Here is a 27,470-nt window from a genome sequence, read left to right on the forward strand (position 1 = left end):
CATCAAAGCATTTCATCAAAAAGCAGCTGGAGGCCGAGGCAGATACATATGTATAACTCAAGATTAAAAACTGCATAACTTGGTAAACTGCTACGGATTCTGGTATATGCATACCTCCCACATACAAATAAATTTTGATAATATGGTGGTCAATTACTGAACTATCAGGTTTCACACAATAGGAAAAATAGCAGTTAAACCAATCTAATTTAATCTTGAGCATTGCACTTCTCCTGCGACACCCTTAATTCATCACTTTAAATTGCTTCCATCATCTGTGCCAGATTGGTAACCACCAGTACTTCACCTTTGTGTGACACCGCTCAAAATTCTCTTGAGACAACCCAAACTTCAACAGGACTAATGGCAAAGTGATATCCCTGAATGTTTTGCACAACTTGTGCTCATAAGAAAAATTCATACGCTCATTTAGCTTTGCTGATTATCAACTAAAAGTAAATATTACAAGCAAATGAAGTCTGAAACTTAAAATAAAATTCTTGTAATTCAAACATTTCACACATTCCTGAGTGAACGCTTTTGAAATTTTGAGGTCAATTTTTCCTGGACACTTCATGCATTACAAAGCATCTAAGATAGCAAGGTGTTTTAAGTTGCAGTACCAGTTCAGCATAAATCACCACCTTAGTGGAAGAGTTCAGCACACATTGGAAGCAGTCATCCAGAGGAACATTAAGGGCTAACCTACAACTAAAATTAGTCTTAACATTCATTAAAAAGGCAGGGGTCATTTTGGTGGCAAGTGTTGACCCAACGCGATGAGCTGATTGGGAGCAAACCAGCTCTTGCTGACAATGTGAACACTTAACAGGAATGTAATTTTTCAATCATACTCACCGAGATTGAAAAAGACTCTTGAAACATAGAAGACAACTCCCTGGGACACACTGTCAATACTTCAACACTATATCAAGTTTTAGTCTCATAACTCTCCTTACACCCCAGCTAAAATCAGCGAATACTGTGCTGCTCCAACTTACAGTAATCATTGGTTGAGGTGAGTGGTTGGTGGGTCATTGCCAGTTTGTTAAGCGTATCCCTACGTTTGCAAAAAGAACAGAACGGGAGAATGGACAGCAGGGAGAAATGTACTCCTTCTCTTCCTGCACATCCCTCCACATCCATTCTTCCTCTATTAGGACCCCAAATGCCACAGTGGTGAACCAAACAAATCTTTCAAAGCCCTGGAGACAACTTTGCTTGTTAACTGCAGTGCTGAAAATGTGTTGCTGGAAAAGCGCATCAGGTCAGGCAGCATCCAAGGAGCAGGAAAATCGACGTTTCGGGCATGAGCCCTTCTTCAGGAATCCAGAAGGGCTCATGCCCGAAATGTCGATTCTCTTACTTCTTGGATGCTGCCTGACCTGCTGCGCTTTTCCAGCAACAGATTTTCAGCTCTGATCTCCAGCATCTGCAGTCCTCACTTTCTCCTTGTTAACTACAGTCCCAGACAGCGTACTCTACACCTGGAGTGGAAGTCTGGGTGTAGGTTACACATACTGTTCCAGCAAAATCTAATTAATGAGAGAGTGTTACAATTGCAGTTGATGGCTTCAAATCATGACAATCTACAGTAAGCCTGAAAACTGCAAGTTAATCACGCATTAACATGTTTATTAACAGAATCAGTCATTTGGTGCTAGTTCCAAATTTTGGCCAAAATAGTCCAAAGTTATTTTTCATAAAAAGATAAATCTGAACATCTAAAATAGCCCTGCATCAGTGAATCTAGTTTCCACAATTTTGTTTTGACACAGGGATAGCAAGCCATACCAAATCTGTCTCATCATCATTGGAGTTAACAAAGTGAAATTAAAACATTCAATGACCCACAAAATTGCTCAATTGTTCCTACCAAGATTTTATAAATAACAGATCTTAGACACCAAGTTTATAACTTAAATAAAAATTAACTCATTATTAATAATCTAACTTGAGCAGAACACAGATAAACTACAAAGCAACCTAATGAATATCTATGATCTCCAAGTTCAATTTTCTTTGATCATAAACTTCACTCTCACACTGATTAACTTAACCCTGAAGTGTCTATCAAAGAACAAAATAAAAGGGACTGTAAGTTGCCAGTTAAAAATCATTTCAACAATGAATACCAGACTTTCATGAGATCACATGGCTTTACAGACAGAGGACAGAATAGGATGCTTGAATTTTAAAGTCACTTGTCAATGCAAACAGCTTCCACAGACCTCAGAAGGCCTACTTAATTCTTACACACTGGGATTCTTTTCTCTCAAATTTTAACACATCAGCAACTAGAGAATAATTAGAAAGAGCAAAACCAAAAAACAGCCCTATCTGGAAGCTTCCATTTTTAAAAACTGCCTCCTGCCCAAATACCAGTCAGTGCCCTTTTTCTTCCCCTTCCTTCCCCACACATCCACACCCCCAACCCCAACATTCTCAGTAACTGGCTGGGCAACACCAATCCTCCCTCAATTGATCAATTCAACATCCAACTGGCTGCTAATCCCTAAGCATTGCAATATTTCAATGCCAAAACATCTAGTCACTAGGGTCCAATAGCTTTACTCCTGATTTTTAACAAAATACTGATCAAAGTTCAAACCAAAAATGAGAAGAAACTTTTTTTAAAAAAAGTTTATGGTCTCAACAAGCATCCACCCTGTCAAGACAAAACAAGTTTCAGCCATTCAATCATTCTTCCAAGGTTCTTCATCACTATACAACTTTCTTGATTACACACTTAAATTTTCAACATTTTGCATCCAAGAGAAAGCATGAGCAGCTACCATTTTTATTTTGGAAATGTACAATTTTCACAATAACAAACTCCAATGTAGCAATCTTGGAGTTTGTCTTAAACCTCTCAGTAAAAGTTAATGGATTATAACCAGTAAAAACTAGAATCTCAGTTTCTAACTGCTAATCAATGTTTAAGCCAAAAACGAGAAAAATGAGGAAAAATGCTGATTGTTTCAACACAATGGAGAACTTGCTTTTCTTATAGGTACTTCAGCCTGTTGGCATATTTTGCACTAAATTAATCAAGTATTTTCACATTTTCAATAAGTGCTAGTTATACTGGGTAAAATTTCTCAAAAGATGCAAACAAATAATCAAGTTGATCAATTTATTGTTCATTCTGGGACTTGGGTTTTACTTGTAAGCAGTTACTGCCCAATCTTAAGCAAAAAATAAAGAAATGCAGATGCTGAATATCTGAAACAAAATAAAACAAACAGCTAGAGAAGCTCAGCAGGTCCAGCAGCATCTGTGGAGAAAAAGCAGAGTCAATGTTTCAGATCCACTGATCTTTCTTCGGAACTGCAACCAATCTGTAGTCGTCACTGAACCTGAAACGCTGACTCTGCTTTCTCTCCATAAATGCTGCCAGACTGCTGAGTTTATGCAGCTATTTATTATTGCCCAATACAAGTTGCCCTCAAGTATGCTGAAGTGCTCAGTTCACCTTTGAAGATATTGCACAAATGCAGTTGTAATCAAATCCTAAGGCCTTTGGACCTGCAGTGATAAAGGACAAATTATATTTTCCCAAGACAGGATGATTCCAAATAGTTCTAGATTTCATTTCAGGTTTCTGGGAGTTGCAGTCAAATTAGACATTGCAAGTTACTGAAAGGTATCCTGTACACATTGAAGCCACCTCAATGAACTGGTGATGGAGGGATTGGCCAGCACTTCAATCAAGAGACCTGCTTTGTCCTGGATAACATTGAACTTCGGTGCTATTGCAGATGCATTCATCCAGTTTCCAGTAGGCGGCAGATGAAACATTTTGAAGGATGCGTGAGACACACAATGAATATGCAGCCTTTGACCTGCTTAGTAGCAAGGTCATTTATTCAGCTGGTCTAAATCTAGTCAATGGTGACCCATCAGATATGGATGGTGGAGAATGTAGCAATGATAATGCCACTAAATATGATGTGGATACAGTGAGATTACTTTTTATTGGAGAGGGCCATTGTCTGGCTCAATTTCCATTTTTCATGTATCCACTCAAGCCTGGATACAATAAATCACCTCACTTTGTCCTTAAGATGGAGCGAAGGAAGGTTATTGATGAAGCAGCTGAAGAGAGCTGTCCCAAGCAACTCCTTTACAGATGTTCTGGAGCTTCAATTATGAACCTCCAACAATTGCTACCATCTCCTTAGTTTTATGACTTTAACTTCTGAAAAGTTATCCCTCGGATCTGCAGTTTTATGAATACTCAGCTTCTTTAGTGGCGTTACAATGTTTGGATTTTTAAAAAATAGAAATAACAAATAAAAATGTAATTTCATGATCAGCCACTTAGAAAGATGTGTAGAAATATGGAAGGAATCTCTCAATTTCTGTACTAATCTTAAAACTGCATTAATTAGTTCACACTGGCCCAGAATTTGCAGTGGGAATTACTGTCAGCACTCAGTGTCACTATTTCACTGTAATAAGCACAAACTATTGGAATCCACATAGTGCAGAATAATACGGAACTTCAGAAGTTTCAAGTAATTCCATACCTCTCCACTGTGTATTGTTCAGTTACACGCCATATTGCAAACAATAGAAATCAACTGACCCAATAAGAATTTCCACTCTTGGCCAATACATTTTGCTCTGTAAAAATGAACAAGTAACACCTTGCTGATTGAAATGTCATTGTCTTTTTCAGACAGCATACTACCAAACTTGTTACTACTTTTCCAATCCTCAATCAGCCCCGAAAAACTGAGCTAATTTCTCCATAATGACAAAATTCCTTCACCTTCCAGTAAAATTCCTCTTTAATAGAAGCTTATTTACCTTTAATTTAGCTTTACCTTAATCGTACAATGTTCATTCATTTCATTAAAACTTTGAATTTGTGATGCTAAGGGCATTCAAAACTTTCCAGTTTGACTGTGTTTGAGTCAACTGCTTCCTATCTGCCAGCATGACTAATACAGGCTAAAATGTTCCCTTAGTTTCAGGGAAGCAAAATTTCACATTAGAAATCGTTTAGATCATTGCAAGCAGCTCTCTTCACAGTCAGCAGCAAGCACTCTTGCTTTGATTAAACTAAGTCATTGCTCTCTCCACATTCTTCCCAACAATATGCAACACATCCCACTTATCTGCACTAAATTTCATATGCCACAGGTGTCCATTTCATCATTTTACCCATGCCATCCTGAAACATGTTAATTTTCTGTTTTCTGCATTTGAGACTCATATCATCTGGAAACAATAAAGTTATGCCATTTTCACACAAATTCAGCTGAATAAATACACATCAAAACTGTGATCCCAATACGCAATACCTTCAAACAACAGCATATATGTTAGCCCTATCTGAAAAGTAAATAAACATCATTGATTTCTGACCCTAAGCAAATCTGGTTTTCGTGATATTATTGTTTCTTTAATTCCATGAGCTTCAATTTTGTTACCAAGTTTAATACATGATACTTTGTTAAATGCCTTTCAGGCGCAAGTGAGGACTGCTGACGCAGGAATCATTCCTGATTAAGGGTTTTTGCCCAAAACGTTGATTTTCCTGCTCCTCAGATGCTGCCTGACCTGCTGTGCTTTTCCAGCACCACTCTAATCTTGACAAATGCCTTTCAGGGTCTGTTTACCCAGCAATCAAGCTGACCTCAAGATCATGTTGGTCAGACACATTATTCCTTCAGCAAATTCATACTAACCTTTGTTTATTATTTACATAACTTACATTTATATATTTACATTTGACAAAATATAAATTAACCTTGCCCAAGAATATTACCTTCAAGTGCTTCCCCACTGATCTTAGACTTCTGTAGTTCCTGAATTTCCCTCTTTGCATTTTTAAAAAAAAAGGAGCATCGCACGTAGAATCTTTAATCCACTGTTACAATGCCTTTCTCCAATAAGCATTGCAAGATTATGATCAACACTTCTGAAATTACGGTTAGTTCCATTAGTAAGCTTGGAAGTATCCCAGCCAAATCTCTTGACTTTTCAAATTTGAGGACTGTTACCTCTTAAATACATCTTCTTGACTAATGCTTCACCATTTTGGTGCTTGAAAATTGCTGTGAGCACAAACCTGTTTTTTTTGGGAAGGGGAGCCTGCACCACAAAGGCGAAGGGGAATGAGGAGTTCTCCAACCGACAGAGTTCAATAAAAGCATTCATTTTTTTTCAGAATTGTAGTCAGCCTCAAGCATCAGCTGGTTCAGCCACACCCAGTATTTGAAAAATTGCAAGTATTGAAGGGGACAAGCAGCTATTGCTGCCTTGGATATTACAAACTTAAAATTTCAGCTGACAACTCCACTGGAGGGCCACAATCCACAATTTGGAAGCCCTGCTCCAATGTCATAACCACCTTCTCACTTACTACAACTGTCTTCCTAATAAGAGTTACATAGAGATATACAGTATGGAAACAGACCCTTTGGTGTAACTCTTCCAATGTCAACCAGATATTCTAAATAAATCTAGTCCCATTTGCCAGCATGTGACTCATATCCCTCTAGACACTTCCTATTCATATACCCATCCAGATGCCTTTTAGATATTGTAATTGTACCAGTCTTCACCACTTCCTCTAGCAGCTCATTCCTTACATGCACCACCTTTTGCGCGAAGAAGTTGCCCTTGAGGTCCCTTTAAAATCTTTCCCCTCTCACCTTAAAACATGTGCCCTCTAGTTTTGGATTCCCCCACCTTGGGGAAAAGAGCATCCCTATTTTCCCTATCCATGCCCCTCATGATTTTATAAACCTCTAAGGCTACCCTCATCCTCTTTCTTTAGATAGATGTATATTTTTTAAAATCTCTACAAAACTAGAGATCCAAGAGAGGATGCAACATTTCCAACAAAGCAAGAAGAAAGCACTGACCTAAATTTTTCATTTTTAGAGTTTTCACTTTTGATACAACTATAGGTAAAAATCAGAAATTTATTTGGAAGACTATTGTGTGACTGATAAATACAAAATGCATTACAGACATTAATTCATATTGTTGTAATTATCAACTAAAGAACAAGATTAGGTAAGGAATTTAAACCATTCATTACAGCTAATTTATTTTCAATAACAGTTTAATTTATGCATTTTTATTCCAATCAAGCTTTAAAACTTCTAATGACAAACACATGTACCGGTCTTTCAGCATTTAACAATATTAAGTAAAACACTGCAAAGCAAGTCCACCATAAATTAAGATTTACCATGTCAAAATATTTAATTGCTTTGGCAAGACTTTCATGGTTTAATTGATTTCAGCCTTTCTGCCTTTCACCCCATTGGATGAGGTAGTTTAGTGGAGGAGGAAATCATAAATTTTCATTACTCAACTTTGTACAAAATGTTCCATAGTAAAAAGTTCAATAAAGACAACTCTGTCCTTTCTATAAATGCATCATATTTGTTCTTTTAAAAAATGTTAAGCAAATCACATGGTTCAAATAGATCAACAAGGAAGTTAACAATATATTATTAACACAAATATGCAGCTTTTCAATTTGTACATGTCACATGGACATGTCATATGTTATGCAAGCCAGCAATTACTATCCTTGCAATCCTTGGGGCGCAGTTCTCCAGGATTTTGACCCAGTGTTTAAATTCCTCCTCACCGAACATCCTAATCAACCCTAGTGCTACCTGCCAGCATTTGGCCCATATCCCATTAAACCCTTCATATTTGCATACCCTCTAAAGGGTTGCCCTTCACTCTGAGGCTGCCTCCTAAGGTCCCGTTCTCTTCTACTAGTTCTCCATATCCACACTATCCAGGCCTCTCAGTATTCTGTAATTTTAATTAGACCCCCTTATCCTTCTAAGCTCCGTCAAGTACAAATCCAGAGTCCTCAACCATGTCTCATACAACAAGCCCTTCATTCCAGGGATCATTCTTGTAAAGCTGCCTCTCGAGCCCCTCCAAGCACATCCTTCTGGAAATGGAGCCCAAAACTGCTCTGCTTTGGAGCAGTCTGATCAAAGACTCAGCAGTACAAAGGCTTTCCCAATTAGAAATTTGTCTATGCCTCCATTTTTCCACCAAAGCTCATAACTTCACACTTTCCCACATTGTATCCCATCTGCTATTTCTTTGTAACCTTCCCAAGTCCTTCTGCAGCTTTCCCGCTTTCTCAACACTTATCTACCTTGGTGTCATTAGCAACAAAATGCCCGAGTTCCTTTGCCCAGATCCAGAAGACACAGTGGCTAGCACTGCTGCCTCATAGCACTGGGGACCCATGTTCAATTCCAATCCTGTGCAACTGTCTGTGTGGAGTTTCCACATTCTCCCACTGTTTGCATGGGTTTCCACTGGGTGCTCTAGTTTTCTCCCACAGTCCAAAAGATGTGCAGTTTAGGTGGATTGACAATGCTAAGTTATCCAGTAGTGTCCAGGGATGTGCAGGTTACGTTAATTAGCCAGGGGAAATGAAGGGTCACAGGGATGGGGTGGGTCTGGATTGGCTCCTCTTCAGAGGATTTTTGTGGATTCGATGGGCTAAATAGCCTGCTGCCAATTAATGTTCAATTTTTAAAGATCTAATATGCTAAACTCTTGGAAAAAGTCACTTCAACTTGAAACATTAATTCTGTTTCTCCACAGATGCTGCCGGTCTGGAGTATTTCCAGCACTTTTTAAATTCATATTTTTATTCTTATGAAAGTACAATATTTAACCTTTCATTTCTCTACATCTGGACCTTATCGCAAAAGTACAAACATTGTTTAAAAACTTACAATACAGAATAGTTAAGCAGAAACTACAGTAAAACAGGTAAGCTAATTTTGCATGACACTAAGCACAGGAGTGAAACAAACACCACTCTAAAAAGATGTAATATAAGATATTAAAAATATACAAACAACTGATTTACTCAAAAATCTTCTCTACAACCTACTCTTATGAAAATTGACGATTACACTCAGAAAAAATATCAATTTTGTCATTAAATTGAACTTACTTTAAGCCAACTCTACAAGTGAAATAAACAGCTCAAATGCAAAAAATCCTCTTCTGGTTCTAATGATGCGTCATGTCAAATTATATTTGGACAAGTATATACAAACTGCAAAATTTTTCTAAACAATCCCCATTGAACATTAAATACTGTGACTACAAAAATCTCATTAAGTGAATACTCAAACAAAGTGCAAAGACACTAATAGAAAACTAAAAAAAAATGCTGTAAATTACTGACATATAACTAAGGGTCTGTATTCAGTGAAAAGTGCACAGAAAATTATACCACACAATAATATTAAATTAAATATTGAATATTTCTTCTATGAACTACCCTCAGCAAACTTGTAAATACAATTATAGTTTTACAAAAGAATGAACAGAGGAAAGCTTCCCCAGAGAATTCATCAAATCAACTGCACTGCAGAGAGCAAATGTCAAGTGCAAGTCAGACCATTGACCAAATGAATAGAGAATAAAAATAATGTTGGACTGGTCTTGCCATTTTCAAACAGCTGCCTAAACCTATAAATACAGTTAACTCAACCTAATTTCTTGCCAAATCATTAAATTTAGATTGTTAGGTACTACAAAGTGGCTTTACTTATGATCTAGTGGGCCTGTCTATTAACCAAGATGCAGTGTAACATGTGAAATCTTTTCTGCACCAACCTTGCCGTCAAATTTGGAATACTCATTAAATGGGTTGTTCAGCTGCTGCGGACACTGTTCAAGACGTATGGAAAGCGTAGACGGTTTTCCAGTATTCAGTGGCTTTGCACGGAAGTCCTTCTTTTCAAACAAGGAGCCTAATTCTTCAGCTGAATTTGGAGAGGAAGTATGTTTGGATATATCAGTTATACTACTTATTATTTAATGGTTAATTACACATGGAGTTAAAAGAAATTGTGCACATGTTTAAAAGCACTTGTTCTCTAGTATTCAAGGAAGTGTTGAACATAACTCATGTATTATTGCTTTTAGACACCATGCAAATCAGTAAAACATTTACTTCCTTGAAAGATATTGGCTTAAAGGTGCGCTAGCACAAAGAGCCTTATTAAAATATTCATCCCCACCTGGAACCTGGTTCAGGTTTTTGGGACAGAAATTTTACGCTTATCTCAGATCTAGGCCCTGAAGTTATTTAGCTTTATGGGCTTGGAAGGCAAGTCCCATCAAATAAACAAGGTAAAAAAAGGTTATGTGCAAGACTCATTTTTGTATGTTGTTAAACATGCTATCAATGCATTAATTAAATATAAATGTTCTTTAAAATAGGAAGCTACGTGAAAACATTGTTCTTAATTTTGAGTCACTTCAACCAACAATTACTGTGGTGAATTCCTGACATTAATGGAGTATCAATTAATTCACAGTCACAGTTACCATTAATTTGATATATAACAAAATAAGTTCAGTCATGGTCCACTTCAAAATTATTCAGTGTACATACATTAGAAAAAGCCAGTTATAATGTGTTTAATCAGACTCTCTTCCCCTCCACTTCAACTTACTTCAGGAAAGGAGGTAAATAATCACAAAGTAAAATCTATAATGTAGAAAAAGCTGAAATTTATCCTGTTCCACATCAAGCATCAACTGTAAGCAATAGATTAAATCATTATTCAATCATCAGCAGCTTCATTTTAAAAGGTGTCACTCACAGATTCACAATTCCCAAAGATGCAACAGGGTGGATGAGCAATTTGAGATAGAGGAAGCAATTCAAGCAAAGGGGTTTAATAATGCAGTGGCAGTGGGGGACAGTAATTAGGAGGAACAGACAATTTCTGCATCTGAAAGTGAAAGTCCATAAAGTACCATTGCTTATGCAATGCCAAGGTTTAGGCCATCTGCTTTGAGCTGCAGAGGAACATGCAATGAGACAAGGAGCACCCAAGTTGACATGGTCAATTTGAGTACCAAAACCATTGTTAAGACAAGATGAGGTTCTGATTAGGGAGCCTGAACAGTTGGGGCCCAATTAAAAAGTAAACCTTCAAAAGTAACATCTGTGGTTTATTAACTGAGTTATATGCAACTTGGCATAAAACAAACAAGATTACAAAGTATAATGCTTGGCGCAGCGTTTGGTGCAAGAGAAATGAGAGGCGATCTTATTGAAATACAAATATCTTAAGAGGGGACTTGACAGTATGGATGATTTTCCTTGTGAGAGCGCACAGAACTAGAGGACACAGTTTAAAAATTAAGAATCTCCCATTTAAGACAGAGATGAGGTGAAATGCTTTCTTGGAGGGTCACAAACCTGGAATTGTCTCCTTGTGAAAACAGTTGAGGCTGTCAGTGATTCTTTAAAACACCGAAGTACTTAGATTCTTGATTAATAAGGGAATCAAAGGGTACAGGACAGTGGAGTTGTGGCCATAATCAGATTAGCCATGAGTGGCAGAGCAAGCTCTATGGGTCAAATGGCTTACACCTGCTTCTAAATCATATATGGTACCCATGTTTGTCTGCACTCTCATAAATCCAAAATAACTGTTGTTAATACTTAAAAAAACAAAAATCTGCACAAAACCTTCAAATCCTTTCATACTCAGAAGTATTCCAAAAATGCTGAATTTAGAATCAAATTAATTTTAGAATTAGTTTTATTGGGAACAATTCCATCTCAACTTGAAGAGGATGGGGCAAGTGTCACAAGTGTTCCAATTTTCCCATTTCAAATCTTACGTATTCTCTCCTGCAATCACATTTTACATTCAACAAAATATCGTATTGTGCTGAGTACCTGGGGAAAACTATTATTGAAAGAGGGAGAACATTACAAAAGTTAATGAAAGATTTATCATATCTGTGTAATGTGCTGATGTAATTCAACATAATTTAAAACATGGTGAATTTGTAAAGACAGGACCATGTTATACCTGAAGTGTAAAACAAAGATAAGATCAGTGATTGTTCTTTTGGTGCTGGGTAATATCAGTGGTCCAGATCAGAAAAGTTAACTTAATCAGAAACAAAGACAGAAGTTGCTGGAAAAGTTCAAAACGTCTAGCAGCATCTATGACGCGAAAACAAAGTTAACATTTCGGATCTGATTACCTAGGTTCTGAGGAAGGGACATAGGACCAGAAACATTAACTTTGGTTTCTAGTCATATATGCTGCCACACCTTCTGAGCTTTTCCAGCAACTTCTGCTTTTGTTTCTGATTTACAGCATCCACAGTTCTTTTCAGTTTTTATTTAAAGTTAACTTAATATTTTATATTAGCAATGGAACAATATTTCCCCCCCCTTCTACAAAAAATATATAACCTCTTCAAGCTCATCAAACCCAAACTGCACTACTCTTCACAAGCTTACTTTGGAACTGCTTTCATTTATACAGCAATGACCGAGAGGGGAGACACTGAAATCTTGCTTTGCCTCAATAACTAATACATTGCACTGTTGATTGTGGCAACGCTTCTGCATTCATGCACTAAGTCAATATCTACATTGTATATTTATATTGAACACTGGGTTCATGGTATCCCAAACAGAACAGGTTTCAAATTATTTATTAGAAGAAAGTGAGGACTGCACACTCAGAATCAAGAGTGTGGTGCTGGCAAAGCACAGCAGGTCAGGCAGCATCTGAGGAGCAGGAGAATCAACGTTTCGGGCACAAGTCCTTCATCAGGAATCAAATAATTTACGCCTTTTACAAAGAGTTTGCAATAATTGAGAAATGTTTATGTTAACCATGTCAACCTCAATTTAAGCTTTAACAGTGACTTCAAATAGATCTAGCCCTTAGCTTAGTATTCTAATGTGCTGAGTGTATTTGTCATTAGGTTTTGTTGTAAGAATGCACAATTGGATGCGGTTCCTGAAGTACAATGGTACTGCTCTGACTACTGTTTCTGCAATATTGAAAATCATTTCTGAACAAAGCTTTTTTAAATGGAACAAAATAATATACTGCTCAAACACCATAGAAAACATGCTTTATTATGCTTTACCTGAGTGTATTGCATTCCGTTCTTTCCACTGAACATTTTTACATTTAATTTGATTTTGTCGTTCTTTTCTTAACCGTTCAAGCCTTTGAGCTGCAAAGAGAAGGGAGAGAAAGAAAAACTAAAAACAAAAAAATCATCGTCTAGGGAAGTCAGCAATAAAAGTGCCATAATGAAATACATTTACACATTTTAAATGGGTATTTTATATTGTATTATAACTATGTCAAACGTTCATAAATTTTCAAAGATGACACTGCAGCTATACAAATACCAACAAAATTCTAAAAGTGTTCATGATTAATAATTGAATTTAAAAGACATAAAACATTAATAGAGCTCATAAAGAATTTCAACAGTGCACAGAATATTAGAATGTAAAAACATGTGTGATTAATAAGCCAGTTTGAAACCATAAATCATTAATAATGTTTCTTCCAGAAATGTTAATGGTTATTAAATGTCGATTGACTATCGGATTACAACGAATAAAATGACCTGGGATTTTTTAAACTCAAAAGTAGTCAAATAAATTTCAAAGTTCACAATTTTGTTTAACAAAATCAGATTAAAATACCAAGGAACTGTGTGTATCTTGAACAAAGTTAAAAGCAAAAATGTACAGCAAATTATGTTGAAATTCTGGGATCGTAAGGAGTGCAATTTCAGTACTTCAATGAATCACTAATTAATATTTTTTCTGAGATAGATTTATAGAGGGAAATGTGTCAATAAGCTTCCAATAAATTAGATGCATTCAGTAGTACACTGAACTGCACTGTTTAATTGGACAGCTTGAGTGTCAAGTATTAAATTCGGTAGCTAACTTTCACATCTAACACAACAGACAAAAATATGTATCTGAAGTTTGCCATAACTTTTTCAAAAAAGATTTGTTTGAAAGATGTCACTTCAGCAAATTTCATGCAGTTGGGATGTTAAATGGAATTTCACCAATTACAGAATAGGACTAAATATCGGCAGAAAATTTCACAGTCTCAATATTTCAGTACATCCTGTCATGTGGGTAAAAGATGTACAAATATATGATTTGCCACAGAATATTATTGAATGTATGTAAGCAGGGAGTGGAAAAGCCAGTTAAAGAAATTCCCTGCTATTCAAGAATGTCAGAACCTTGCAAGAAAATAGTGAAGTGCTTACTTTAATTGCATTAGCCGTTTCTTTTTACTGATTCCTTGTGATCTGGAGGTATGAGGTGGCAGAAAACCTCTGCTCATAAGTAAAAGTCTCTCCATTTAAACACTAATGACTCTCAATTCACAGTTATACAAAAATGTCACTATTTTTCTTATTTTAAATCTTTACTGTGAACATGTTCTCCAAAAGATTGATCCTGTAATAATAAACAGCATCATTTGCCATTTCATAGACATTTTTAAAAAAAACTCAATTTAAAATAATTTTCACCTACAAACCTAAAACAAAAAAAAATGCTCAGAGTTTATGGAGATAACTCATCAATAGATTATACTAGTAACACTTCTTACTCACCCAAGATGTATTTAGGTTTTACCTGTGTTTGATCGTCTCCGAATACCAAAATCCCAGCTTGAGGTAATGTCAACTGATTGCGAGTAGTCATAACCCTGAGTCTCAGCATTCCCTTCCCCCTGTACATTTGTCCTGATGCTGCTAGATATAGGAGCATACAATTTCTCCAGGTCAACATCGTGGTCAATAAGAACCATCTCACACATCCCTGTGTCATCACTCGTAACATGTGACTGACGAATGTGGGCCAGGATAATAGCAGGGTTGTCTAAAAAGGCCATGCTTTTGATGAAGCAGCTTCTTTGAAAATTATTTCCTCTTTTCCATGTTACATCCTGAATGCTGAGCTGAAAATAAAACATTCAAAATCAATATAATAAATTCACAAAGCAGAATTATAACTGATAAAACAAAAAGTGTCATAAAAATTAATTTTCCCCATTTAAACTGATAATCAGGTTGACACTTCCTCCAAATACAATTTAAAATTTCAATCGCAAAATGCTCAACACAAATTTTACACAATAGATCTTTGCAGGTATTCACTACACTGCATAGTTTAATGCTATTAACTTTAAACATCATAAAATTCATACAAGCTTTGAGATAAATTGCAAGTCCCTGCAACTTTATGAAAGACACAAACCAATTTATACATCATAAAATAAGTTTGAGTACTGCCATCATGCCCTAATATGAAAAAAGCAGGTTTATGTGCATGGAATCAAAATATGCCCTTCACCCGAAATGGTCTTTGTGATGTATATGCGACACAATACTCCGACCACAATCTTTTTCCACCTTATTCAATATGCCTTCGCCCTCATGTACACATTAATTCTCCTTTTAGTTGTGCCCACGCAATCTGATTCAGCCACAAAACAAAGCAATACTTCATTCCAAATGCAATATACTTCATTACAACGAAAGAAAAGCAAAGTGTGTAGTTTCTGACCTTCAGAATGCACAAATTCAACTTGAGGAACTGGATAGTACAACGAACATCTCTCTCCCACAACTGCTGGAAATATATAGAGTGAAATTCAACTTTGAACAAGGGTGGATCAGTTGCCTCTAATGCATTCCATCCAAGCTTGCTTTCCAACAAGAGTACTAGAAAGAAATTTCAGGTAGGTGTACATCTTACAGCCAATTCACTTTTACCTGCTTTAAACTCCCTTTGATTGACCATTTCACCTTATGTTTCAATTCAAATCAAAGACAAACTAAACAAATTGTACTCCAGAAGCAAACAAAATGGATTGACATTCATCTGAAAATGGTGAATCAGAACATTTTCTCACATTCACAATAAGCCATTGATAGGGCTGAGTTACTTCCTTCCCTGAACTTGGAGCACAACTGTCTCGTGTTAAAAGTGGCCCCATGAGGTACAAAATAAACTCACTTGACAGATAATGAAACTTCCCGTTTTGAGATCAAATATCACAGCTACAAAAAGAAAGAAAAGTTAGCTCCTAATGCCAAGTCCTACCTTCCACAAGGCCATCAGAAATAGGAACAGGAAAAAGGCCATTCAGCTTAAGTCTGCTCTGCCATTCCAAAGGACCATGGCTGACTCAACTTTCCTCTTGCCCACTTGCCTGTTTCCCCATTTACTTGATTCCTCTACTGATTAACAATCTATCTCGGCCTTAAATGTGCACAATAACTCTACCCCTACAGCTTTCTGTGGCAAGGAGTTCCAAACATTCTCAAACCTCAGAAGAAATTGTTCTTAATCCGAGGCTTTATTCTGAAACTATACCCTCTAATCATAGACCCTCCCACAAGAGGAAACATCCTCTCAGCAGTTTTCTTGTTAAGACCTTAGTAATACTATGTTTCAATGTGATCACCTTTCATTCTTTTAAACTCCAATGAGTACAGTGCCAACCTATTTAACCGTCGAATAAAGACAATCCCTCCAAACCAGGAATCAACCAAGCAAACCTTCTCTGAACTGCCTCCAATTAAAATATATCTTTACTTAAATAAAAAGACCAAAATTGTTCACGATACTCCAGATATGGTCTCACCAGCATCTTATACAGGTGCAGTAAGATTTCCTCACTCTTATGCTCTTTGAAGTAAGGGCCAACATTCCATTAGCTTTTCTGATTACTTGCAACACCAGCTTTTTGTGTTTCATGTTCAAGTACAACCAAGTCCTTTTATATTGCAGTTTTTCTCCATTTAAATATTACTGTCCTTTTGTTCCCTCTTCCAAAATGAATACCTTCACATTTTCCCACATGATATTCTATTTACCAACTTTTTGCCAAATTACTTATCAATCCCACTCTCTAAACTTGTTGTATCCCTGTCACAACCTGCTTTTCCACCTACTTGTGTGTCATTTGGAAACTTGGCTACAGTACATTCACTTCCTTCCTCCAAGTCATGAATAATTATTGCAAACAATTGTGGTCTCCCCTGATACCTAGGGAACTCCACTGGTCATTGGTCACCAACCTGAAAAGGATCTCCTTATCCTCACTGTTTCATGTCCATTAGCCAATTCTCTATCCGTGCCAATAGACTACCTCTAACACCAAGGTACCTTGTTGGACACCTTCTGGATGCCTGAATACAACATATCTACTGGCTTCCCTCAACCCACTCAGATTAAGACATCCTTGAAGTTTTAATGTTTGAACACTGAAGAATTCTCAAATCAAGAAGAAAATGCTCATCTGCCATTTTCTGTTAGGGCAGCGAGAAAAATGTCAATTCAGCGATATGGGACAACACCAAAAATCTATTGTTACCACAATGTATACCAGCGCATCAAAGAAAGACAGTTTCATCTGAGTATCAGAGTCAAGAGTATGGTGCTGGCAAAGCACAACAGGTCAGGCAGCATCGGAGGAACAGAAGAATTGATATTTCGGGCATAAGCCCTTCATCAGGAAGGAAACTTGTTGGCCTGGGGAGCTGAAAGATAAATAGGAGGGGGTGATGTGGCTAGGGGGAAGGTGGCTGAGAATGCAACAGGTAGATGAAAGTGGAGGAGAAGGTGATACGTCAGAGAGGTGGTGGAGCAGAAAGCAGGGAAAGACAGGTCAAGAGGGCGTTGCCAAGCTGGAGGCTTGGGACTGGGGTCAGGTGGAAGGAGGCGAAATGAGGAAACTGGTGAAATCCACATTAATCTTGAGTGGTTGCAGGGACCCAAAATAGAAGATGAGGGTTTCTTCCTCCAGGTGTTAGCGATGGAGGCGGCCCAGGACCTGCATATCCTTAGAGCGTGAGGAGGAGTTGAAGTATTCAGCCACGGCTCTTGACCTGTCCATCGTCTTTCCCATCTATCCCCTCCACTCTCCTCCCCAACCTATCACATTCGCCCCCACCTTCACCTACCTATTGCATTCTCAGCCATCTTCCCCCCCCCCCAGCCACACCCCTCTCCTATTTATCTCCCAGCCTGCCAGCCTACAACCCTCAATCCTCATGAAGGGCTTATGCCCGAAACATCGTTTTCCCTGCTCCTCGGATGCTGCCAGGCCTGCTGTGCTTTTCTCGCATCACTCTCTCGATTCTGATCTTCAGCATCTGCAGCCCTCACTTTTTCATGGAGTATCACCGTAGTATAAGCTAAATAAAAAGGGTTGGAGAAGTTCCATCCATATTCGCAACCCAAGGTGACACAAGCTCATTATAGCAGAACGTTGAATAAGGGAGGATGCAATGATCTCCCATATGGCCAACTGTCAGATGACAAAGTCTACCATTCTTAACTTTTTTTTGTTAACTTTAATGTTGGAAAATCTGCAAGTCACATTCAGATCAAAATAGATATTCATTTGAAAGTTAACCCAGACATAGCACAAGAGCAAATTCAAAATTTTCCATACAGCTGCAGAAGACTTGCAAGATGTATTTTTGGTCAAACACATTTTGAAAATGTGTTCTCATTCTAGTCCATTTCCCCCCTCTGGATATCAGAAGGAAGTCAGAGCTCTGAAAAGAAAAAAACTCAATGCAAAACCAATGTGAAACTAAATTAATACAATTCTATTTATAGCACAGCACACTTAAAATTTCCTTTCCTTCCCTTGCCAGAAAGCAAAAAAGCTCATTCATTACAGTACTAAGAACAGAACTCGTGACACAGAATTGTACCATGCAGCAGTTAAAAATACTCAGTATTGTAAATGTACTAAATAACAAATTCACACTGTGCACAAAGTATATTGTTTGAATAGTGTCCCATCCAAGAAGTTTAGAAACTCGGAAAATATTAGACCTCCACTCCTACCAGGTCTGTTTAGGCAAAAATCAGGCGAGAAAGTAAAGAAAGAATTTTGACATACAGGAATTATGATAGAGAGACCTGGGTTCAGGCATATAATTCTTTGAAATGTGCATCACACGTAGACAGGATGGTTAAGAAAATATTTAGCACGCTTTCCTTCATTGTTCAGACTTTCGATTACTGAAATTGGAACGTCATGTTGAGGTTGGACAGGATATTAGTGCAGCTTCTTCTGGAGTACTGTGTACAGTTCTGGTCGCCTCACTATAGGAAGGATATTATTAAATTGGAGTGGGTTCAGAAAAGATTTAAATCGGGATGTTGCCAGGAATGGAGGGCGAGTTATAAAAATAGGTTGGGACTTTTTGACTTTAGCGCAGAAGGTTGAGGGGTGACTTTGTAGAGATTTATAAAAACACGAGGGGCATAAATAAAGTGAGTCGCCAAGGGTCTTTTCCCTAGGATAGGGAGTTCAAAACTATTGGGCATGTTTTTAAAATAAGAGCAAGAGAGTGGTTCATGTGTGGAATGAACTGCCAGAGAAAATGGTGGATGCAGGTTACAATATTTAAAAGACATTTGGGTAAGTACATGAATAGGAAATGTTTGGAGGGATATGGGCCAAACAAAGGCAAGTAGGACTAGTTTAGCTTGGAAACATGGTCAGCGAAGACTAGTTGAACATAGTTGGTGTGGACTAGTTGCATTGAATGGTCTGCTTCCATGCTGTATGACTTTATAACTGCAATAATATATTTTTCCATATTTAAAGTCAATTCATATACAATAAACCTATGAGCTCATACAAGGTTCGTAAAAAATTTTCTTTGCAGTGATTCAATTTTATAATTATAGCCCAGCTAATAGCTCATGAGAAATCGAAAGAAAATTACTGCACTCTATTGCTGCACAATTTCTACCACCCTCCTCCGAAGGTATTGATTCTTTTGGGGTAGAATTACTAGTTAGACTAAATTTCAGTACCTTCCCATGCTATAATTCTACTGTAAGCTTGGAATTTAAGTGTCAGCAAGTCATTCAATGATGATTGCCACCCAAGACAGGTTCAATTTCTATGATCTAGAATGGCAGTTCCTACTAAGTGTGACAATACTGATTTGTGTACCTCTGGTCCAATTATAGTCAATTTAGCCTTGTCTCATTAGATGCCGACATGCATCTCAGCAAACTTCACTACATAATATCAGAAGTGGGAGCAAGGGTTTGATTTATCCTTCTCAACCAAAGCTGCATAGATAACCAACTAGAACTCTCTCTTTCTCAACTGATATAAAAAGAGAGAAAGAATGCACATTAAGCAACTTTCCAATCATGAACCCTGTATTCAATAATTAAGTTTTCATATGGAAATATATTAGTAAAGTTTGTTTTATGATGTAACTCTTAAAAAGGATAATAGACATACAAATCCAAAGTAATTGTCAAATTATACTTGTACCACTCTTTAACTATGAAAGTTGCATTGAACAATTTAAAATCTAAGTGGTTATGACTTTATTTCTATCCTATTAAGGGTTAAAACAAATTTAAATTTATTTAGTCTTTATATAAAAAGAAATTATAAAGTTCAGACTCAGTCGACTGAATGGGTACCAATCAGAGACAAATACAAATTACAAATTAAAGCTGCATCAAAGTGATGGGTTTTAAAAAGTGGTGAAGAAGTGAAAAGTTGGATTGGAGGCAACATTGCAAACGATGGGAAATTTGATAGCTGAAGGCACAAGAAGGATAAATACAAAACATAGTATTCATCGAATAGATTTACCAATAAACAACAGTATGCCCTAGAACCAGGGCCAGACTGGTGACAGGTGGATGCATGGTTTTTCAGACCACACTATCTGTCAATTCAGGTAAAAACAATGACTGCAGATGCTGGAAACCAGATTCTGGATTAGTGGTGCTGGAAGAGCACAGCAGTTCAGGCAGCATCCAAGGAGCTTCAAAATCGATGTTTCAGGTAAAAGCCCTTCATCAGGAAGTCCCAAGAGCAGTACTATTTAGTTGGAAACTAAATTAAAAAGGTTTTGTTTAAAATGCTGGAGTTTTCATGGCACTTTTAGTAATATAATTATAAGTTCATAGATTCTTCCAGATCTTTCAAATTCAAAGCTTTTCAAGCAGGTAAGAACAACTTTTGAGAACAAGTCCAAAGGAAGGGGACATGAATTTAAAGTTGTCAGTAAAAGATCAAAAAGAATTGAGAGAAAAGTTCTTCATATACAGGAATGGTAAGAACTGGAAACTATAAACGATGGAAACTATGGTTTGGATGGTGCCAAGTAGTACTGACATCAGCAAAGGCATGCCACAAAAGAAAGGCATAGTGCCTACATAAGGAAGGAGAGAGATGAGGAATTTTGGGGACAGAAATAATGGGAAAGTGAGGACTGCAGATGCTGGACATCAGAGTGAAAAAGTGTAGCGCTGGAAAAGCACAACAGATCAGGCAGCATCCAAGGAGCAGGAGAACAGAGTTTCAGACATAAGCCCTTCATTAGAAATGTGCCTTGATTGAAGGGCTTATGCCCGAAATATCGATTCTCCTGCTCCTCGGATGCTGCCTGACCTGCTGTGCTCTTCCAGTACCACACTCTTCAACAGAGATAATGAGGATGTAAGAGGCTAAATTGACCATAATTGGACCAGAGGCACATAAATCAGTATTGTCACACTTCGTAGAAACTGCCATTCTCGAACATAGAAATTTGATATTGATCAAGCTTATGTGGCAGGAGAAGTCCTCGATCAGTCTCTGCCAATAATATATCTTAGACAAACACCACAAAGAATAATGCAATCAGTCTCTGTAATGTGAGGCTAACAAAGAACTGAGAGGAGAAAACTAATATGCAAGTTTCTTGTGCCCACCAATAAGAAGTGATCCACAAGAGAATTCAAATATGCATGGATATGACACACAGTGATCATTTGAACAAGAGATAAATGAAGTACTAATATATTTCAATCAGGAAGGGATATGAAAGAGTAAAGTGCATTTGAAAATCTTTCAAGACTTAATAACATTGACTTAGAAGTTTCATTTTTAGGATCGATTTGTTTTATGTAAGGGTACAGAGCTCCCTCGATTAAGGCCTTCAGAAATAACAACGGGAAATAATGGAATTACAGTTTGTCAAACGTGTCAAAAACCAAAAACCAGTTAATGTTTTGGGTAAAAGATCCTTCTACCAAAGTGGGAACTGGAAGCCCTTTAAATGAGCTTAGCAAATTGATGGCAGAGATTATCTAACTGATGAAAGTAGAAGACAGTGGAATCAAAGCAAAGCAAACAAAATTTATAACATTCAGCAGGCTCACCACAACGTAAAAGAGAAAATACAATACTCTAAGTGGAAATAGATACAGATAATTCTCCTATAATGTAGTAGTTATATCCCTGTGCAATACCGTTATAGGAAATCGCCTCACAGCATCAGGGTCTCAGGTTCAATGCCAACCTTGGGTGACTGTGTGGAGTTTGCGCATTCTCCCAGTGTCTGCATAGGTTTCCTCCTGGTGCTCCGGTTTCTTCCCACAGTTCAAAGATGTGCAGGTTAGATGAACTGGCCATGCTAAATTGCCCATAGTGTTAGGTGCATTAGTCAGAGGAAACGGGTCTGGGTGGGTTACTCTTCGGAGGGATGGTGCGGACTTGTTGGGCCGAATGGCCTATTTCCACACTGTAGGGAATCTAATCTAATCTAATCTAGATAATGGAGTCTATGAGAAAAACAGGGTTGGAGTGAACCATGAAAAATATTAACAAAAATCTAAACAAAAATAATAGTTAGCCTAACACAAGCAATAGCACAGTCTAAGTAAATCTTTAAATCATAAATTTACTGTATTTCATTAAAATATAACACTAGTGGGTACTCAATGAGCACAGTCTGCTGATTTGGCAGGAACAAATCCGAACAAGCAGTCAAAACGCATCCAGAAACCCTAACCACTCTCCCCTACATCAAAGACATCTTGGAAATAACTGCCAGACTACTCAGACCCCTTGGCATCATGGCAGCCCACAAACCCACCAACACACTAAAACAGCAGCTAACAAACTTGAAAGACCCTATACAGACAAGCAAAACTAATGTAATTTACAAAATACCGTGCAAAAACTGAAACAAACACTACATTGGACAAACAGGCAGAAAACTAGCCACCAGGATGCATGAACATCAACTACCCACAAAACGACATGACCCACTCTCACTAGTATCCTTACATACAGATAAGGAAGGACCCCATTTTGACTGGGACAACACATCCATCCTAGGACAAGCCAAACAGAGACATGCACAAGAATTCCAAGAAGCAGGCATTCCAACTGGAACTCTCAACAAATATTGACTTGGACTCCATTTACCACCTCCTGAGAAAAAGAACAGGAAATGACATCACCAACCCAGTGAAACCCAAACATATAAATAGAAAGCAGGAACCACCAGCAGTACTTCATCTGGAGGCTCACTGAAGATGTTACCTCGTATGGTGACAAAACGTCTGAAAATGAACCTTCCAGCTCAGCGAGCAAACCTACATCCATAATTTCACCTTAGGTACAATGTAGACCATGATTTGAAGAGACAGAACAACAGCACTTTTGCAGTGCCACATGATGGAGAGACGATTGTATGAAAAGTACAATACTGTCACAGAAACATTGATTATCATGGCTTGGATTGATTTGGATCCAAAATTAACTTCATCCAATGCAGAATGAATTCAATGTAAGCACTGTGAACAGGTTTGTGTTATAACAAAGGTAGTCCCTTTTTTACCTAACAGCTGTTCCTTGGCTCAAGGAGACTCTGTCCTTGATTTTTTTGGGCTGGACTACGATCAGTCTGGAATGGTGCAGAGATGAAAAGGATTTTGAGAGGCCTTTTGTTTATATGTAAACAGATGAGACTTCAGGGCAAAGTAGTCAAGCTTCAGAAGTGACCTGTATAATGAAAGGGGAGTGGTCAGCTCTCTAACCAGCTGAGCAGTTTTAGTTCAGTCCTGAACTGGGAAGTTCAACAGGGAGCTGTGTGGAAACTCTCTCTTTTCTGCCCTTCAACTTCAGCCTGTAAACATTTATACTGGGTTTTAAAGGTAGTTTGTTTATTGGGAATGTTGTGTATATTCGGAACAGTATAATTAAGTCTAGTCGGATAGGCTGAGTCCTGTTGGCGTTCTTTATTCTGTTGTGTTTCATTGTGTAATTTTGTGATTTTTTTCGTCTATTTTAAAATGTAGTAGTCAATCTAGCTATCTTACTCTGGGTAATTTTCATTGTACACTTAGCGAAACAAATTGCAAAATTAGGTCTAGGGCTGCCTGCTTAAGAATGTTTTGAGTGGTCCAGCCTAATCCAAAACAGTGTATACAGTGTTTTAAAAAGTCTGGTTATTAAATAAATAAAATTAGGAACTAATTTATGTTTGTTTAATGGAGTTCTTTTTTATTTGATCACTGGGCAAAAAGTCAACTTGCACTGGTTAGTTGGACTTAAGACAATGCAATTCAATTCTGTTACAGCATAAAGTTGGGTGGGAGGGAGAGTGTAGATTCTGCAGTCACCGTAATGCTTGCATGTGCAGAGAACATTAGATCATTGGTTAAGCTGCCAGTTCTGTTGCTGGTGAATGCTGGACACACATTTGTCGAGAAATGCAAGAGCATCCATAGCATCTGTCTGAGGACAGCACATCTGCTCAAACAGCAAATGCCTTCTTTTATGCCCATAGTTTGAAAGAATCTATAAAAAGCATGATTCATACAGCTCTCCTTCAACTTGAGGATGATATGTACTCAAATTGGTGGTGAGGGTCTTCAGTTGGCTAACAATGCCAACCGTCAATTTGTAGATCGTTGAGCATATGGGGTAGGACAAGTCACAAGGTAGTGGGATCTGAAGCGCAGTATTTGCATTCTCTCTTTTCTTTGTCACTATACTGCTATATTATCAAGGCACTTAAAGTCTAAACGCAATGCAACCTGATAGACAGGTTTTACCATTTTGAAGTATTTGAAGACAATTTTTTAATTTGTAAGGGAGTCAAGGGTTATGGGAAAAAGGTAGGAAAATGGAGTTGAGAATCATCAGATCTGCCATGATGTGGAGAAGACTTGATGGGTTGAAGGAGCTATTTCTGATCCAATCTCTTATGGTGTTATGATTGGCAAGAATTTGCTAATAGTCGTCATTATTGTCAATGCTACCAAACTTCAAGGGAAACTTCAGGGTGTTTTTATATGTTTGCCTTTTTCCTCCCAGTCATGCTGAGAATTGAGAAATCAGAACCTGGCTGGAGTGAGACTTTTCAGCTAACTCGGTGCAGTATCAAGTCCATAATAATTTTTTGTCTGAATGCATATTGATCTGTTTCAAGGAGGCCATCAGCTTTTGTTCAGACAGGAGAAAGAAATTACCCACTCCCTCAAGATAGGTGTGAACATTCAAGATGTGTGATTAAAGTACCATAAATCTCAATTCGCTGCTATAAAATTATAACATGTTTTTCAACTATTCCAGTTCATAACACCAACTTACTATACTTCATATCTGCAAAATAATCTGAATTTTTTCAATTCTTCATTGGAATTGCAGCTTTCCTGTCAACTTACTTCAGCAGCAATTCCAGCATCAACACCTACAATGGTGAGAACATTTGTGAACCTGCCCTGTTACAATGGGGGTATCGGAAAGGCCAAGTCACCATAGTCCTTTCAAACCACTATGAAAAGTTTATAGAGGCAGTTCCATTATAGGCATTCACAGAAAGTGATAAAATTAATGGCAGAATACAGTACTTAGAAAAGATAGCTGAAACACATTTGCTTCCTCTGGTTGCTTTGTACCCTAACCTTCCATTGCTTTGGACATTGGTCCAGAGCAGCTTGTAAAAACTTTGAAATCCTTACCTAATGCATTAAGTAAACGTTATTGACAAACTCAAGTTACATACATACTTAGTACATACGGTATGGCAACCTACTAATCAATAATACAAACCAATAATTCAGATTCTACGAAATGGAACTGCATTTCAATATCTATGCAAATGTTACTGCGAAAATGCTGTATTATATATTCATATTTGTTTTCTTTGAAGGTTGCTGACAGACTGCAATGTTACTTAAATGCTGCATATGTAATTTCCTTACTGCTTATTATGTTGACAAGTATCACCATTAAAATTTGTAATTTAGATTTACTAAAAAGAATACAGCTAAACTACTGTTATCGCAACCCTCCAGATAACAAGCTACACCTATGGGTAAAGTGTCCATGTGAATTAGGTCAACAAGACATTACTGACAAAGTGAAGCAATTTTGCCAACGATTTTTCATTATGTTGGCTTATTTAATTCTGTTACCCTAGTACATTAGAACTTTTTTTAAAAAAGCTTTGTGCACAGAGGGATGTCCCAGCTCACTCCAATTTATTTACTGCTTAATCAGTGGTCTTCACAGAATAGGTGTCAAAGGGAGAAACCAGGCCATTCAAGTTAGTTCAAACATGGACATTTTATTTGTTCAGATAGATATTTGCCTTCTTGACCACTCTACCCACCTGTGCAGTAACCTTCAGGGTAAAATGGACCTGCACTCCCAGATCTCACTGTCCATCAACTTTTCCCACGGCTCTTCCGTTCATTGTATAATTCACTCTAGAATTAGTCTTGCCTAAATGCATCACCTCACATTTGTCTGGATTGAAAACCACCTGCCAATTTTCCACCCAACTCGCCAGTCTATCGATATCCTCCTGTATTCTCTGACAGTCCCTTATGCTTTCTGCTGATCCACCAATCTGCTTGTCATCTGCAAACTTGCTGATATACCAACAGTGCCCTCTTCCAGATCATTTACGTATATTACAAACAGTGGCCCCAACACTGACCCCTGTGGAACACCACTGGTCACCTTTCTCCATTTCAAGAAACTTACTACTGTCTCCTGTTGCTCAACCAGTTCTTTATCCACCTAGCTAGAACACCCTGCATACCATGTGACTTCACTTTCTCCATTAGCCTACCATGGGGAACCTGATCAAACATCTTACTAAAGTTCATGTTTATGACATCAACAGCCCTTCTTTCATCTGTCAAATTGGTCACTTCCTCGAAGAACTCTATATAAAGTTGGTAAGGCATGATGTCCCCCCGGATAAAACCATGTTGCCTATCACTGATAAGCCCATTCTTTTGTAAATATAAATAGATCCCATCTGTCAGTACCCTCTCCCGCAATTTCCCCACCAGACATCAGACTCACTGGTCTGTAGTTACCCAGAATATCCCTATTACCCTTCTAGTACAGGGGGACAACATGAGCAACCTTCCAGTCCTCCGGCACCTCACCTGCATTTAACGATGCCACAAAGATATCTGACAGGGCCCCAGCTATTTCCTCTCTCATCTCCCTCAGCAACTTGGGATAGATCCCATCAAGTCCTGGGGATTTGTCCACCTGAATAACCTCTAGCCTACCCAACACATCTTCCCTACTTATACCAACGTGATCCAGACTAATCAAACTTCTATCCCTAATCTCAAGATTCATCATGTTCCTCTCAGTGAACACTGATACAAAGTAATCATTCAGAATCTCAGCCACTCCCTCAGGTTTGACACACAGCCTTCCTTCATTATCCTTTAGTGGATCAATCCTTTCTTTAGTTACCCGCTTGCTTCTTATATAAGAATAAAATGCTTTGGGATTCTCCTTAATTCTGTTTGC

At 37.8% G+C, this 27,470-nt stretch overlaps 1 protein-coding gene across 6 annotated transcripts in view; it reads right to left on the reverse strand.

Annotated features, from left to right (window-relative positions):
• Nucleotides 1-27,470, reverse strand: part of mapkap1 (MAPK associated protein 1) — a 326,447-nt gene that overhangs the window by 266,285 nt on the left and 32,692 nt on the right. For 3 of the 6 annotated variants that reach the window (XM_072565771.1, XM_072565772.1, XM_072565770.1), the window contains 3 exons: nt 14,477-14,801; nt 12,943-13,032; nt 9,640-9,788 (listed from right to left, as the gene is read on the reverse strand). In XM_072565771.1, the coding sequence (XP_072421872.1) occupies nt 9,640-9,788; nt 12,943-13,032; nt 14,477-14,801 (564 nt within the window). Of the gene's footprint in view, nt 1-9,639; nt 9,789-12,942; nt 13,033-14,454; nt 14,802-27,470 lie in introns of those variants that run through there. The other 3 variants (XM_072565775.1, XM_072565773.1, XM_072565774.1) reach the window with 3 other exon arrangements.

The sequence above is a fragment of the Chiloscyllium punctatum genome, chromosome 49 (assembly GCF_047496795.1).
Source record: "Chiloscyllium punctatum isolate Juve2018m chromosome 49, sChiPun1.3, whole genome shotgun sequence".
NCBI lineage: Eukaryota > Metazoa > Chordata > Chondrichthyes > Orectolobiformes > Hemiscylliidae > Chiloscyllium > Chiloscyllium punctatum.